This window comes from Colletes latitarsis, chromosome 10, assembly GCF_051014445.1.
Source record: "Colletes latitarsis isolate SP2378_abdomen chromosome 10, iyColLati1, whole genome shotgun sequence".
In the NCBI taxonomy this organism is placed as follows: domain Eukaryota; kingdom Metazoa; phylum Arthropoda; class Insecta; order Hymenoptera; family Colletidae; genus Colletes; species Colletes latitarsis.
In genome coordinates this window covers 27,647,964-27,663,378 of record NC_135143.1, presented here as the reverse complement: position 1 = coordinate 27,663,378, position 15,415 = coordinate 27,647,964, and the positions used below count along the sequence as shown (strand labels likewise).

General features: G+C 41.4%; 3 protein-coding genes across 11 annotated transcripts; all 3 read right to left on the bottom strand.

Moving 5' to 3' along the window:
- Window positions 1-126: 126 nt before the first annotated feature.
- Window positions 127-1,565, bottom strand: LOC143346891 (protein D2). The gene is made up of 5 exons (XM_076775520.1): window positions 1,489-1,565; window positions 1,301-1,410; window positions 1,069-1,189; window positions 497-710; window positions 127-295 (listed from the first exon to the last, which is right to left on the bottom strand). Exons 1-5 carry the CDS (start codon window positions 1,505-1,507, stop codon window positions 157-159), a joined length of 603 nt encoding a protein of 200 aa, XP_076631635.1. The 5' UTR covers window positions 1,508-1,565; the 3' UTR covers window positions 127-156.
- Window positions 1,566-2,188: 623 nt separating this feature from the next.
- On the bottom strand, window positions 2,189-3,418 carry LOC143346132 (protein D2). 8 transcript variants are annotated; one of them, XM_076773930.1, is made up of 3 exons: window positions 3,269-3,418; window positions 2,687-2,938; window positions 2,189-2,607 (listed from the first exon to the last, which is right to left on the bottom strand). In XM_076773930.1, exons 2-3 carry the CDS (start codon window positions 2,880-2,882, stop codon window positions 2,255-2,257), a joined length of 549 nt encoding a protein of 182 aa, XP_076630045.1. In that variant the 5' UTR covers window positions 2,883-2,938; window positions 3,269-3,418; the 3' UTR covers window positions 2,189-2,254. The 8 variants fall into 8 exon arrangements, with proteins under 8 accessions (XP_076630045.1, XP_076630040.1, XP_076630042.1 ...); XM_076773925.1 differs by having other exon boundaries at window positions 3,265-3,391; XM_076773927.1 differs by having other exon boundaries at window positions 3,101-3,362.
- Window positions 3,419-5,497: 2,079 nt separating this feature from the next.
- LOC143346124 (M-phase inducer phosphatase) lies at window positions 5,498-11,586 on the bottom strand. 2 transcript variants are annotated; one of them, XM_076773905.1, is made up of 3 exons: window positions 11,158-11,586; window positions 9,880-10,066; window positions 5,498-8,046 (listed from the first exon to the last, which is right to left on the bottom strand). In XM_076773905.1, exons 1-3 carry the CDS (start codon window positions 11,205-11,207, stop codon window positions 6,496-6,498), a joined length of 1,788 nt encoding a protein of 595 aa, XP_076630020.1. In that variant the 5' UTR covers window positions 11,208-11,586; the 3' UTR covers window positions 5,498-6,495. The 2 variants fall into 2 exon arrangements, with proteins under 2 accessions (XP_076630020.1, XP_076630021.1); XM_076773906.1 differs by lacking the exon at window positions 11,158-11,586 and adding an exon at window positions 10,143-10,279.
- Between the last annotated feature and the right edge of the window lie 3,829 nt (window positions 11,587-15,415).

The following is a 15,415-nucleotide window of genomic DNA, read 5'->3' as shown; positions in this document are numbered from 1 at the left end:
AAGTTTTTATTGTCCTGCTCCACCGCGTCTGTCCGGCAAACTGTACATACACAATGCGTTAATGGATATTTGCGTATCGCGTGCAGCAACTGCGTCTCGAGTCACCGTTCGTACCACCACCTGTATATAATAGAGTAAAACCAGCCAAGCGAGCCCTTAAAATCCCAGAAGCTTCGAGTACTTGGGTACGTTATCGTCGTATTCTGCAATCATAAAGTTTCCTGCTATCGGACCTTCCAGACTGTATTTCTCCGCGAACTTCTTTATGGAGAATCGCTTCCGTTGCGGACCGTCCCTGCAAACATGTTACCCCGTGAAATAAAATTTTTGTACTCGCGCGCAGGGCTGCCCCGCGCAACCGAAATAAGCTATAATCTCTAAAACGATAAAACTCGGATACCGTTGGTTTTAGTTCCTTAACATCTGCCACTGTGCAAAAAGTCACTTCTCTTTGTGAGACGTGCAAACAGTGGGTCGACGAGAGAAACACCTTTACCTGTTGCTCAGTCTTCTCTCGTCGAACGTGATGGATCCTTGATTCTGTTTGTAAACCAAGAAGACGTAACGATGTTTCCCAGATCCTTTCGGCGGTGCTGGCCCAACGTATTCCGCCAGCACCTCTCCTTTAGCAACGTTCTCCTCCGGTATGTTTCCGACTAACCAGTGCCGAAATTCTCGGTTGTAACCTTTTCTCGTGGGAGCGTCGGGATCTGCGTGCAAAGGTAACGAATCAATGACCGGCCACGAACCGCCGCGAAGATGGCCGTGCAAAAGAACAGGTTTCCTCGGAACAGACCGCGGGTGAAAGTCAACAGGCGAGTCGTGATGTAAATAAATGCGAAGATAAATTAAGGTCAAGTCCTACTCTCTAGTCGAAGCGACTCCGGAGACAGTGATGGGCTAAATTCTTATTCGGATAAAAATAGTCTAGCAACGAATGAAAATATGTTTCGTTATAGTTTTGTATATTGCATTCGTCGCAAACCCAAGGGATTCTTTTGGACAATACGATTCGTCATCCGTCGTTCAAATAAATTTTAACTATCTCTGACCTTTCTGGGAACTTACCAGTCATCACGAGAGTGTAGAGAACTCCGCCTTCGTGTTTGTAGTGGATCTCGGGGATCTGTTGCGTGTCTGACGGCGTTAGTTCATTTCCAAAGTCGACCACTTTGTCTCCGTACTTGACCTGAATCGTACATATTTGTCATTATGTTCGTACCCCGTTTTACGTATCGAACGCGAACGATCCTTTTCTGGAGCATCGAGCGTTTTCGACGATATCGTAGAATATCGGTACCTCAATTTTTTCGGTGGGCGCCGCGTCTATTATGTCCGAAACGATTTTTGCTCCCTCGAATGCCGATTTGACGTTCGCAGCCGCGATAACGTGGACACCGCAAATAAAAACTGAAATTAATCAAACACGTATTTAGTTCGCGGTGATGTCGAGACAAACGAAAATGTTAAAACGTAACATACACGCACCTATCGTAAAATACTTCATTTTCGTTTCGTTATTCGAAGCACGCTCGGGGGACAAGAAACTTCTGATTCGAGCGACAAGGGAGAACAGTTTTATTCTCTGATCTGTCCCCCTCCGTCAATAGTTTGAACATTCGCGACTCCCTCTTTCTCCTTTCTAATCTCTAGCTCTGACAGGGAATTGTTATACTGTAACCGGCACTCTAAGTGAAACCCATAGTAATGAAAACAAAACAGGTGTCAAACCTGTTAATAAATTCAATCCTATCATGGTATCAAGATTTATGGTTTCTGGATAATTGTAGGCGTCCGACTTCCGTAAATCGTCAACGTTTCAGCCTGCATTTTCAGGGCTAAGAAATACCGAAGCCTCACGGTTTCAGGAAGTGTTTTTATATGATCCATGGTCACCAATGATGCTTAGACACGCTAACCATCCGGAAGCCATGAATACTAACGCTAACTCCGGCCGTGAAAATCTCAAATCTCAAACACAAAACAGTAGTTGTAGAACAAAAGTTCCTCCTTGCTAGGAAAGATCTGCTAAATCTTCCCGAGACTCTCAAGGCCCTAAACAATTACTTTAAAAACGTAGAAACTAATTTGCAAACGAACTTGTACTTACAAGCTAAGACTTAAGTGCACTTTGATATACCAAGCGTACAAAAACAAGTTTTTAGGGTATAAAGAAAAGAAACAACTCGTTGGATAAACTAGAAATTTAATAAGACCATCCTTTACAAAAGCTTACATGTGTAATACTATTGTTTTAGGCACCCAGTTGTTTGTAGAGAAGAGGAACGTAATCGTCAAATTCTGCTTGGTACATGTTCCCAGCAATGGGATCGCCAAGATTGTATTTGGCAGCAAACTTTTTTATAGAAAACTTTGCTCGATCGTCGCCGCTTCGATTGGTAAGACGTTTCTCGTCAAAGGTAAGCTTCCCAGGCTGCTTATACAAGAGAAAGACGTAACGATGGAGCCCAGTGTCCTGGGGAGGTCCAGAACCAATGTATTCGGAGAGGACTTCTCCTTTAGAAACATCGGAGCCAGGAATGTTTCCTACCAACCAATGATGCCACTCGCGAAACGTTGGGGTTTTTCTACTCGGTGCATCAGGATCTAAAAGAACAGATTGTCTAAGTAACATTTTATCGATAGCTAGCACAAAAGTGTTTCTATTTTCGTTGAATGTACGTACCAGTCATGCAAAGAGTATAAAAGGCGTTTGCCTCTGCGGTCCAAGTGACAGTAGGTTGATCCTTGACCTGTGTCGGGGTCAGTACTTTACCAATTTCCACTGAGAGGTTATTAGGATACGTGACGCTTAACACATTTTGCGGTACTTTGTCGACAACGTCTGGCACTACGCCGTGAGTTTGAAGTGCTTGAGCCATGGAGGATGCGAGTCGTGTACCAATTTCTAACAGAGGTTTCTTCGCGATCAGTGCAGCTGAAAGCGATATGACAAATGAAAATAGCAGACAAGTACGATATTTCATATCGATATCGCACAAGTACCGAACGCAAAAACAAAATTATCGTGAACAGACGACACTCGAGACGTTTAATCGACGGAATCGCGACTATTCGACTGTTTCGCGTGATATCTTACGATCGAATGACGCAGCAAAGAGAAAGGAAAGAAAATCGGAACGAACGTGAGAAACAAGTTGCGTTGTACGGTAATTGTACTTATTGTGTATGTAACACACTATGCAATTATCCGGAAAACCAACGAACGAACGATGTGCGTTTCAACAGTTCAATTAGTATTACTTGCGTTTAACAAAAGCTGTGTCATATCTGAACACAATTAACTCGCGAATGCAACGCAGAGATGGTACGAACAAAACTAAGCGTAGCCTGCGTAGCACCACGAAGCCGGTATCCCCGGTATGTAATTTTTATCGCCGGTTCTACAAGGTGTCCCAAATTTTAACGATCAAACGAAAAACCATTGCATAAATATATGTAATCTGCAGCATTATTCGAAACTTACCAAGAGAAATACGAGATAGTAACGAAATAGTAATACTATGTAGGAATATGTGAATGGCTTGCACAGAGACTAGATGTAAATATTTATATTCAGTTTATCTTTATCTAACAAGGTGCAATCGTGATCGAGATAAGCGTTTTTTGGGTAGAATCAGGATGAAATCGTAAAGACTGATAGATTTTAAAGAAGTCTAAAATATTCAGTTGACCTTTCACAGTTTCTAAGATATTCGATTGGGTCGATTTAAATCGGGCACCCTGTATATGTACTACATATATAGAGTGTTCGACCACCACTGGGAAAAATTTTAATGGGAGATTCTAGAGGCCAAAATAAGACTAAAATCAAGAATTCCAATTTGTTGATGGAGGCTCCGTTAAAAAATTATTAACGTTTAAAGTTCCGCCAGTCCTGAATTTTTTTCTCGAAAGTGCGCAAGATTTCGGGGTTATGTCTATTCACCAAAAATGATTGTAATTGACCCCCGCAACCGAAAATAATTTTTCCAAAACGATTTGAAAATTTTTTTTCCGTCGAAAAATTACAAACCTTTTCGAATTTTTTTCTCGAAAGTGAGTAGGATTTCGAAGGTATGTCTAATGACCAAAAATTATTGTAATTGACCTCTGCAACCGAAAATAATTTTTCCAGAACGATTTGAAAGTTTTCTTTTTCGTCGAAAAATTTAGGCGCGTAATTAGATTTTCGGTAAGGAATTTTTTTCTTGAAAGTGGGTAGGATTTCGGGGGTATGTCTAATGACGAAAAATGATTGTAATTGACCTCTGCAACCGAAAATAATTTTTTTAGAACGATTTGAAAAATTTTTTTTTCGTCGAAAAATTGTGTTGGCCAAACACCTTGTATGGACATTTGTATCATTAATTCATGCCACTTGAGGGGACTCGAGGGGAACAATGTCCAATGTTACAGCCAATTCTAGTACTAACCATGCTGAACGAGAAACAGTAAAATGGCGGGAGTCTGATTTTGCAGTTGGTAGGAAGAGTATGCAGTATTTGTGCCTCTTTGTTTATCCAGTTTAAAATGGACTCTCGCAGCTTTACTGCTTCTCGTTCAGTATGGTTCGTACTGAAGTCGACTGTGCCAACATTTTGCTTTTCTAGAAATTTCTATAGTACGTTGCGTGATAAGATAAAGTTGTACGTAAACATCTTGTCGCGCGATCAAATTATTATTGGTTAATTATATCGACATGATACTCTCACCAAAGATGGCGCTGCAGGTCCCACGCAATGGTAAAAAGTTATAATAAAATTGTGCTTTCATTATCGCCTTATCAATACGAACGAAACCGAATCGAATTTATCTGGACATAAATTAAAGTTACGTAACCTCGTGTCATACAGTTATCAAGATTTAAATCTCACATTGGCAAAGGATTTATCGACGAATCAATAAATAAGAGGCATTCTGTTTTCATAAAATTGTTTTATTTAATGGCAGTTATAGTTTTTCTCTATCATCTAACATTTTTAAGTATAGATTCTTACACACGATATTGCGTACAATTTTTATAGGATTGTAATTTACTACGATAACTCATAACATACGAACGAAGATTTAAGGCAAAAGTATTACTTAATCGAAAGCAGATGCCTGAAAGTTCTTTCAGAGGTCATTTACCCTCATAATTTGGACTTTGTTCACCTCGCGTACGATAGATACTACTCTCCGTAACATCTTTCAAATTTGCGATGCTACAACCATTCAGCAGCATACAAACTAAAAATGACCACCGGAGATATGCAACCCGTTACGCACGTATGCTATCGATTGCTCTTTTCTTTAAACGCGAATATTTCCGGCCCCCTCTTTCCGTAAATAAATACATTAATGATTTATCAAATCAGTACGAATAATTACAAATTGCTCCAAACGATTTAAAGTTAACTTCTTCTTGTCACTCTGATCACGTATGCATATAACGAGTAATTTCTGGGTAACGGGCAGGCAGAGTTCGAATTGAAAGAACGAAGTAACGAGAAAAGAAAATTTGTTTCAACTGTACGGAAAGGTATATTACAGACTAAAGAGACATATAACGTACGACCATTTTTATAATACACACATGTATACGTACACACGTCGTTCATTCGTTTATTCATCTGTCATACATCCGTCCATCCATACATATACAAAATGAAATTTGCACATTTAGAATAATTTTAATTCTCTCCTTATAATTGATTTCCCCGCGTCGTATTTAATGTACACAGTCCAAAAATATTTTCTATAAACTTTGGCGATGCAATGCCTCGAAACGGCGGCGGCGATGCAAATAATGAAATTCAGCGCGTATAAGATTGCAAAAAACCGTTACTAACGATTCGTCTCATTCTTCGGCGATCTTGTTCGCGTTCGTTCCACCCCCGTCTCCATCGCCATCGCCGTTTACGTTCGTTGCGCGCGGACAGCGACGCGTAGCTACTCGACGATACCATTTACAGTATACTACTTCATTTATCCGAACTTTGCTTATCAGAACCAACGATTGTATATACAAATAACGTCGATGAATCTCTAGCACTCTTGAGCTGGAAATTATTTCATAATTTTAAAGACTATGGATACATTTTAGACGGACGTAGTTATTGTTGCATCCTGCAAGAAACGGTAACGAAAAGCTAGAAATCCAGTTACGCGAACAAATAGAATAGTGAGCTTTCAGTTCGGATAAATGGAATTCTGCTGTACATCTAAATTCTCATTTTGATGATCGTCCGTCCGCGCGCAAACCTTCGACGATACTCGACGAAAATAAGCGCTTTTCGTTTCCTTGTACTAGAATTTACTAAGAGAGTAAGCGTACTAGTGCCAGAGAAGCTATTTACAACGTAAAGATACAGGAACGATCGCACGAGTGCCACTGGCAGGACGAATACCTTCCGCTCGTCGTCCGTTCGCGATTGTTCTCGGCCATATAGGCGTCTCCCGACCGTCGACAATCGCGAAGAAACGAACGAAATCTCGAAACAAGACGTACGATCAAAAGCCTAAACGTTTCAAATTGGTTCGCGTCACGCTGGGTGTGATCCTCGATTTCTCGCCCTGCCAGCTTTTGCTTTTGCTTCGAAACTGTCTGAGATCCGCCTCGTTGTCGGGATGTCTCATCGGTCGGTAGCCTTGCGGCGTGCACAACGATTTCTGTTCCTTGTAAAACTGCTCGTACCCGCCGTGCAGCAGATAGAGCTCCGGATAATGCAGAGCAGGATAGTGTTCCTTGTTCCGTTGACGATCCAAGTTGCGCAGAAACCGGGACAGATTCGGCCCGCGCTCCCACGAGAACTCGCAATGGAACACCAAGATGTTTCTCTTGTTGGTGTCCGGTTGTATCGCGGGCGTGCTCTTTATCGGGTCCAGCAGGATCCGTTCGATGAGGTCCTTGCTGTAGAGGTTCTGGGCGCCTTGGATGTGGCCGGCGTCGAACTCGTACGGGTACCGACAGTCGACGATCTGGAACGAGCCGATTCGATCCTTGAACTCTCCGCGTATCAGAGCCGCGAGGGTGTCCGTGGAGATGGACTTGAGGTCGTCGTGTTGACCGGTAGCCAACGGTAGGACGCACGGTTTGCTGAAGTCCCCGGTCAGGTCCAGGTCGGTGGTGCTGCGATGAATGGCGGACTTGATCAGCGCGTGCGTTTCCGTTTTCGTCGCGATCGTCGCGGTTACGGTCTCGGACAGGCTTCTCTGCAGCGGAACGGCCGCGAACCTTGGATTCAAGGCCGGCGTGTCGGTGCTGCTGCATTCCCTGATCGCGTCTAGGAAGCTGGTGCTAGATCTCCTCAATCTTTTGACTAGTTTCGGACTATCGTCCATGGGCGGAGGGTCCGGCCGTTTGAACGTCCTGACGGACACCGGGAACATGGACAGAGCGCTGTTGATCGCGTTCTCGTCCCCGTAAGCGATTCGTCGACGACGATTCGCGGATATCGACATCGCCAACGGACTCCTCTCGCCCGGGCTCAGCTCCGTCGTCGACGAAGCCCCGTTGGGCGAGCGAAACAAACACGAACGTACTTTCGACAGCGACGAGTTCTTACGCGTCTCCGGCTTCTCGTTCTGAAACGATAGCGATCGCCTGAAGTTACCGGTGCGGTTTGTACGAGGGAATTCCGGCGTGCTCGGGCTGCTCGAGTCTATCTTGTAGCCAGACGCGTCGGTAAGCGTGACGTTACCGACGATATCGCCGCAGAGAAGAGTGGAGATGCCGTTCGGTAGCTGAGTGGTGTCGTCCAAAGCCTCCATGTCGATCAGATCGTTGAAACCGTCGTCCATGCTTTCGTAGCCGGACGAGAGGCTTCGAAAGAGGGACGGTCGCGTCATTCGTAATCGCTGTGGCGATGAACGAACCGGCGATTCCATCGGGCTACGCGATTCGATCGACATTCGACGCGGGGCAACGGCCAACGGCTCCAAAAACTGAAACCCATCTTGAGGCTTCTCTTCCTTGTCCGGATAGCTCGCCTCGTATCCGCTGTCCTGACTGTTCGGGTCGCAGTCTTCCAAGGGATAACGACATCTCTTTCCGACCACAGCCTGCATAGAACAATCGAAATGTTAGTAAAATTCTTTGCAACCGGTGATTTACATTATTTCTTTTTCGTAATACGATGTGATCGGTAGTTGAGGATTTGAACAATCACGTGGTACAAAGATAGTATATAGCTATATAGGGTGTTCAGCCATCCTTAAGAATACCCAAGAATATCAATTTGTTGATCGAGGCTTCGATGAAAATTTATTAACAAAATTATTAAAATTTGTCCATCTACACGAATTTTTTTCTCGAAATTGCGTAAGATTTCGTGGGTATATGTATTCACCAAAAATGATTGTAATTGACCCCCGCAACCGAAAATAATTTTTTTAGAACGTTTTGAAATTTTTTAATTTCAACGAAAAATTTCACACCTTCTCGAATTTTTTTCTCGAAAGTACGTAGGATTTCAAGGGTATGTCTATTCACCGAAAATGATTGTAATTGACCCCCGCAACCGAAAATAATTTTTTTAGAACGTTTTGAAATTTTTTAATTTCAACGAAAAATTTCACACCTTCTCGAATTTTTTTCTCGAAAGTACGTAGGATTTCAAGGGTATGTCTATTCACCAAAAATGATTGTAATTGACCCCCGCAACCGAAAATAATTTTTTTAGAACGTTTTGAAATTTTTTAATTTCAACGAAAAATTTCACACCTTCTCGAATTTTTTTCTCGAAAGTACGTAGGATTTCAAGGGTATGTCTATTCACCAAAAATGATTGTAATTGACCCCCGCAACCGAAAATAATTTTTTTAGAACGTTTTGAAATTTTTTAATTTCAACGAAAAATTTCACACCTTCTCGAATTTTTTTCTCGAAAGTACGTAGGATTTCGAGGGTATATCTATTCACCAAAAATGATTGTAATTGACCCTCGCAAGTGAAAATAATTTTTTTAGAACGTTTTGAAATTTTTTAATTTCAACGAAAAATTTCACACCTTCTCGAATTTTTTTCTCGAAAGTACGTAGGATTTCGAGGGTATGTCTATTCACCAAAAATGATTGTAATTGACCCTCGCAAGTGAAAATAATTTTTTTAGAACGATTTGAAATGTTTTAATTTCGCCGAAGTATTTTTCAGTCGTTATGGAACTTTAAACGTTAATAACTTTTTAACGAAGCCTCGATTAACAAATTGGTGTTCTTGATTTTAGTCTTATTTTGGTTTCTAGAATCTAACATTCAAATTTTTCCCAGAGGTGGCCGATCACCCTGTATGTTGTTGATGACCTAACCTTAAAAAATGTGCAATAAAAATGCAAACGAATAAATCTACAAAAAGAAAATAAAATGGCAGATGTGCGTGAAAAGCTGAAGCATAATGATCATCGATTTAAACATTTCAATGATGTATCCGGGTGGCGGAAATGCCACGACTTCCGGTGTCCTATCGCAACGGTACGACACTTGATTATGGAAAATTCGACTCGTCTCGAGTTCAGATCAATCGAAAGATTCGAATCGAACGAAAAACGCTGTATTTCGTCGCCTGTTTCGTTATCTTCGATCTCGTGAATGTCGGAAATAAACCGAATCGAAGAATAGAAAAACAGGTGTATCATTGGTTTGCTTCGTTTCGATGAGAAAAGAACAGAACACGAAATAACGAAAAATATAAAGTATCTACGTTTAATTTGAATAATAGATGACGTCTCTGTTTTGTTTTATTTATTTATTGCTGTTAAATGTGTGATACGAGACTATGTATATAATATAGATGATGTACCTACAATGCATAGTTTGTAAGGTAAGCAACAAGGGAGGAAACGAGTAGAATCAAATGATCGTGATTACACGAAATATCATACGAGTATGAGTACGTACCTTTTGCGGGCTGATACCCTGTGGACTGCAAGAGACATTACTGTTCTCTTTGTCGACAGATGGCGATGCTATCTCCGGACTAGTAGAAAAGCGTCGCGACGTCATGCCGAGAAGTCGTCGCGCCTTCGGTTTGGACTTCACCGTCTGTTCGGGTGTGTTTTTGAATTTGAACGCATTTTTGAAGAGCCTGTAACAACAGACAAGAATAAGTACGATCGAATTTGCAACATGGCTACGCGTACACGTGCTGCGATCAACCTAACCTCAAAAAGTTCGCGCGGGCACCGGGTACACAGAAGTGAAATTGCCTCTCGTCACGAGTCGCGATTCGGAACAGAAATCTTTCGCGAGAAACCGAAACGAACTGGACGCGTATATTTTCCGTATTTATTTTCAGAACCGTTCGATCACACAGGCTACATTATCGCGTCGTTTTCGTCGACCCGGAGGCAAACGTCGATTCACCAGTATACCAGTACGTTGACCATAGTCGTTACTTCGGCAAATAAGTTCTTACGCGACGATATCGAAGGTAAACCCACCACTACCATGAATTCCCCTGAAACTCGAGTCGATGTCGAATAGAGTCTACGAGCGTCAAGTGCTTTTGGCGCCAAAACGCCACTTCGCAAGCGACACGCGGTGCAGACTCGTGTTTCTGTCTGGCAAATACTCGTGAATGTGACTGTCGACTTGGGGCGCCTCGTTGCGTGTGCACGAGGAAACAGTGCGAGCGCGCCAACAGTCAGAGTTGGACAAATTTTATTTTCGAATAAAAAGAATAACCATTTTGCATCGTTGGAAGGTCAGGGGGGGAAAAAGATTTGCACTCGTATTCTGATTTACGAAGGAGTTACTAACAAAGCTATTTTCTGAATAAATCTACACAGTTTTACTCGTTCGAAAATATAATTTGCCTGCTTTGGGGGGGAATGGAGGGAAAACTTGGTTACGAAGTGTTCAGTGAAACGGTGCAACGTCTATTGCTGTTGTGCGATTCAAATACGATCGATCGTGAAACCTTTGGCTCGCGAGTCCGAGGAATTCGCCAAGCATCTCGACGTTATCGGTAGAAAAGCAGAAATTACTCTTGCATCGAACGACAAACGAGCTTTCACGGCTCACGGCCGCGACACAACACGTTTTCTTGATTTTACCACGCGAGTACAGACGTTGCGAGTCCGAATTTCACTGAATCACACAACACGTAGATCCTTGGGAGGGGAACAAAGTGTCTTAAACGAAAGCCGGGAAATGTACTCGTTCCCGCGTTAATACCTTGTACATTGGCACACTTCGCACGAATCCGTGACACTTTCCCAAAACATATCAGCGAGATCGTGTGCACGACGCGTCAACGAACGAAAGGAACGAACGGAACGGATTCGTTCCGCCAAATTTTTCTTTTGATAATGATTTTTTTTTTTATCGTCGCGTTCACACACGATCTCGTACGGGCGATGGTCGCCACGCGTCTGACCGAGCAGCGAACGAGGTCAGCGTACTTCCCGCTTGCCAAACTCGTACAAACTGCTCGATCTGGCGGGAAGAACTGTCTTTATACGAGGCAATGACGTATGGTGGGGAGAAGGGCCGGCCAATCAGCGAGTGAGAAAGGGCCCGCCTAAATCTTCTCAAGCCGGGTAGGGAGAACGGAACGCGGAATCCTCTCTTTAGGGCGCCCGCTATGGGGGGCCCTTTTCAGCCCCTCTGCCGCCGTCTATCGTTACGTCCGTCTCGTTTGTTCGTTCGTTCGCCGATTCGTACGTTCGCATATCCGCTAGGTGCATATAAAGTGCACGACACATCGCGAAGGTTAGGTTTTAATAACAGCGCTATTAGCTGCACCTAACCTCTCACGCACTTGCGTGCTCGTGTGGCTTTGTATTCATGTATCCGGTACCTGTACACTCGAGCAACAAAGACTTAAATAAATAAATCTAGCCGCGCTTGCTGTACGTCAGCCCCAGAACATGCGATGTATACGAGCATTCGGAACAAAATTTCGAACCCAGGCCCCTGATATCTTCCTTAAGAGGAACGCAAAGATGCATATGGCGGGAAAACAAGTTTCGTAATAACGAAATAGTTCTCTTAAGCTCCGTTTCTATCGAAACGTTCTCGAATACTTATTCGTCGAGCGTTCGGAGTGCGTAGATTGTATACTCAGGGCGTGACAAATGTTTCGCAAACAGGGTGTGTCTTATACCGAGAAGTCGTCCGCGATCAAAGGGGTAATTTATGAACCAGGCCTGAGAAAATTTCGATAAAAATGACTGGACTGTCGATTTATATGCAACGCAGGAAGCACGTTGATAAAATTGTTGTTTTCAGAGTTCTTTTGTGAAATAAGATGGCCGCGCGTCGAATAACGTTTAAATTATTATTGCTCGGAGAAACAAACACGGACGCGTATGTATTGCCGGAAGAAATATTTAAGTGCACGATCCTCCCCCCCCTCCGAGTCTGTCTGTTGCTGTCCGCCTGTCTCGCATACATGCGCGGTCATTCACTGACTACATAGCTCCTCGCTTTCGATACCAGAGCGGAAAAGGTTGCCGACCATAGGAGTTCCTCGCACTGAAAGGGCCCTGCTCCCGTCTCATTCGCTCTGTCAGCCTCTCCTCGTCCCGTCGGTTGATGCACCGACTGTTCCGAAGGATGCAGCGCTCTGGGCAGGTACGACTCGGTCCGTTTTTTCATTCTGCCGATCACAATGCTTCACCTGATCTTTGATACCACCCTCGCATTCTTCGGAGATTTTCACACGGCAGGTACACCACCCGCTCGTAAGACTAGAGCCTACAAGTGCTTTGGCGAGCCTCTCTATTCGATCGACCGGTATGGCGGCCATTTTTTATGACCTATCAAAATCTTTAAGTCTCTCGCTGACCAACCTTTCCCGCTCGAACGTCGATTTAAAAAATGAGAAACTTCAATTGGAAACGATACTTTGTAATCTGAAGTAATAGCGAAAATTTTGTTTAAATATTAGACGATGGGTATGATGAACTTACAGTCGGCTGATTTGTTAAATATTTAATTTTTTATTCTGGAATCAAGAGATTTAACACTAGCCAATTTGACTCATTTAGAATTTTGTTGCAATATACAGGGTGTTCGGCTAACCATGGGAAAAATTTTAATGGGGGATTTTAGAGGTCAAAATAAGATGAAAATCAAGAATACCAATAAGTTGATGGAGGCTTCGTTAAAAAGTTATTACAATTTAAAGTTCTGAGCATACTGAATTTTTTTATAGAAACTGGGTAGGATTTCGGGGATAGGTCTATTCACCAAAAATAATTGTAATTGACCTCCGGAGCCGAAAATAATTTTTCCAGAACGATTTGAAATTTTTGAATTTTGTCGAAAAATTTCACACCTTCTCGAATTTTTTTCTGGAAAGTGAGTAGGATTTCGAGGGTATGTCTGTTGACCAAAAATGCTTGCAATTGACCCCTGCAACTAAAAAGAATTTTTCCAAGACGATTTGAAATTTTTGAATTTTGTCGAAAAATTTCACACCTTCTTGAATTTTTTTCTCGAAAGTGAGTAGGATTTCGAGGATATGTCTGTTGACCAAAAATGCTTGCAATTGACCCCTGCAACTAAAAAGAATTTTTCCAAGACGATTTGAAATTTTTGAATTTTGTCGAAAAATTTCACACCTTCTTGAATTTTTTTCTCGAAAGTGAGTAGGATTTCGAGGATATGTCTGTTGACCAAAAATGCTTGCAATTGACCCCTGCAACTAAAAAGAATTTTTCCAAGACGATTTGAAATTTTTGAATTTTGTCGAAAAATTTCACACCTTCTCGAATTTTTTTCTGGAAAGTGAGTAGGATTTCGAGGCTATGTCTGTTGACCAAAAATGCTTGCAATTGACCCCTGCAACTAAAAAGAATTTTTCCAAGACGATTTGAAATTTTTGAATTTTGTCGAAAAATTTCACACCTTCTCGAATTTTTTTCTGGAAAGTAAGTAGGATTTCGGGGGTATGTCTATTCACCAAAAATGATTGTAATTGATCCCCGCATCTGAAAATAATTTTTCTAGAACGATTTGAAATTTTTTAATTTAATTGTTAATAACTTTTTAACGAAGCTTCCAAACCACAAATTGGTATTCTTCATTTTCGTCTTATTTTGGCCTCTAGAATCCCCCATTAAAATTTTTCCCATGGTTAGCCGAATACCCTGTATAATATAAAAAACTTGATTATTTTTTAATAACATATGTTGGTTTTTAATTCCGTAATGAATTATACATAAATATGAATTCCTCCCCTCGACTTACCCCCTCATTTCGTATTGTCGAATGTGGTATACCTATTTTTACGGTTGTGAGCCAATTTGACTCATAAAATGATTTAACAGTTAGTTGCTTTGCAAATGAAATGTCTGGCTTACATAAAGAATCAGAATTCTAACACCAATTATGCGTAAACATTCATGTTTAATCTTGTCAATTTATTAGTTAGTTGGGGTCAAAAAGTGTCTTATTTACCCACCTTTTTCATCATTCCGTTTTATACATCATGTGTAAACAGAGCGTTTTTAGTGAAATAATAGAATTTTATAAAATCAATTTTTTGCTGTAGGGTTCCCATCGTTGGAAAAAATCAGAAAAAATTTCTTTCGCTAAATGTATTTTAAAAACACAGTGTATACGTAAAAAATGTTTTCAATGAAATTTTTAATAATAAATCTTTCATTTAAATTGATTTGGAACTATTTTTTTTTGCAAACTACTTGAATTTTGTTGTATGAGTCAAATTGGTTCAGTTCAGTAAAAATAGGTATATAATCAACATCCGTAAATCTAGTGTTAAAAAATAAGTAATAGCGAAAATTTTATTTAAATAATAGATGATGAGTATGATGAACTTACAGTTTGTTGATTTGTGAAATATTTAATTTTTCATTCTGGAAACAAGGGAGGTTTATTTTATCTAGATAAGAATTTCGGGCATCTCTGGGCCCGATCGCTAAGAAGGGGGACCGTGGGTAAGGAACGATAACTCATGAATCAATTTCACATGATGGGAACATCTTTCGTATCGGTGAAGATAACAGCGGCCGTTCGCTCAATTCAAGCGTAATCACGCTGTGCTTTCGAACAGCCATAAAAATGGCGGGAGAACTCGTCGACGAAAGAGGAGGAACGAGTTATACCAACGGACTTATGTCTGATGGAACGCCGATACGTGTGCTGTTCCCGCCATCGTTTGTTCGTTTTCCTCTCGTTTTAGTGGCCCGGAATATCGAAAATACGTTCAACCAATTAACTGCTTGTAAAATTAATCGGTCACAGCAGGCGTGGTTTCGCGACAAATTGGACACCTTTCGGAGTAACATTTTAAACATATTTTTATTTAATTTAGATAACAAATTAGTAACGTTTAATTCAACCAAATAGTTTCTTGCAAATAGTATAAACATATCAAGATCGAAATTTTATTCGGAATTAATTAAAATAAACTTTTTTTGTGACCGTATTTGTTTCGATCGATAAATTCCTCGAGGGTTACGCG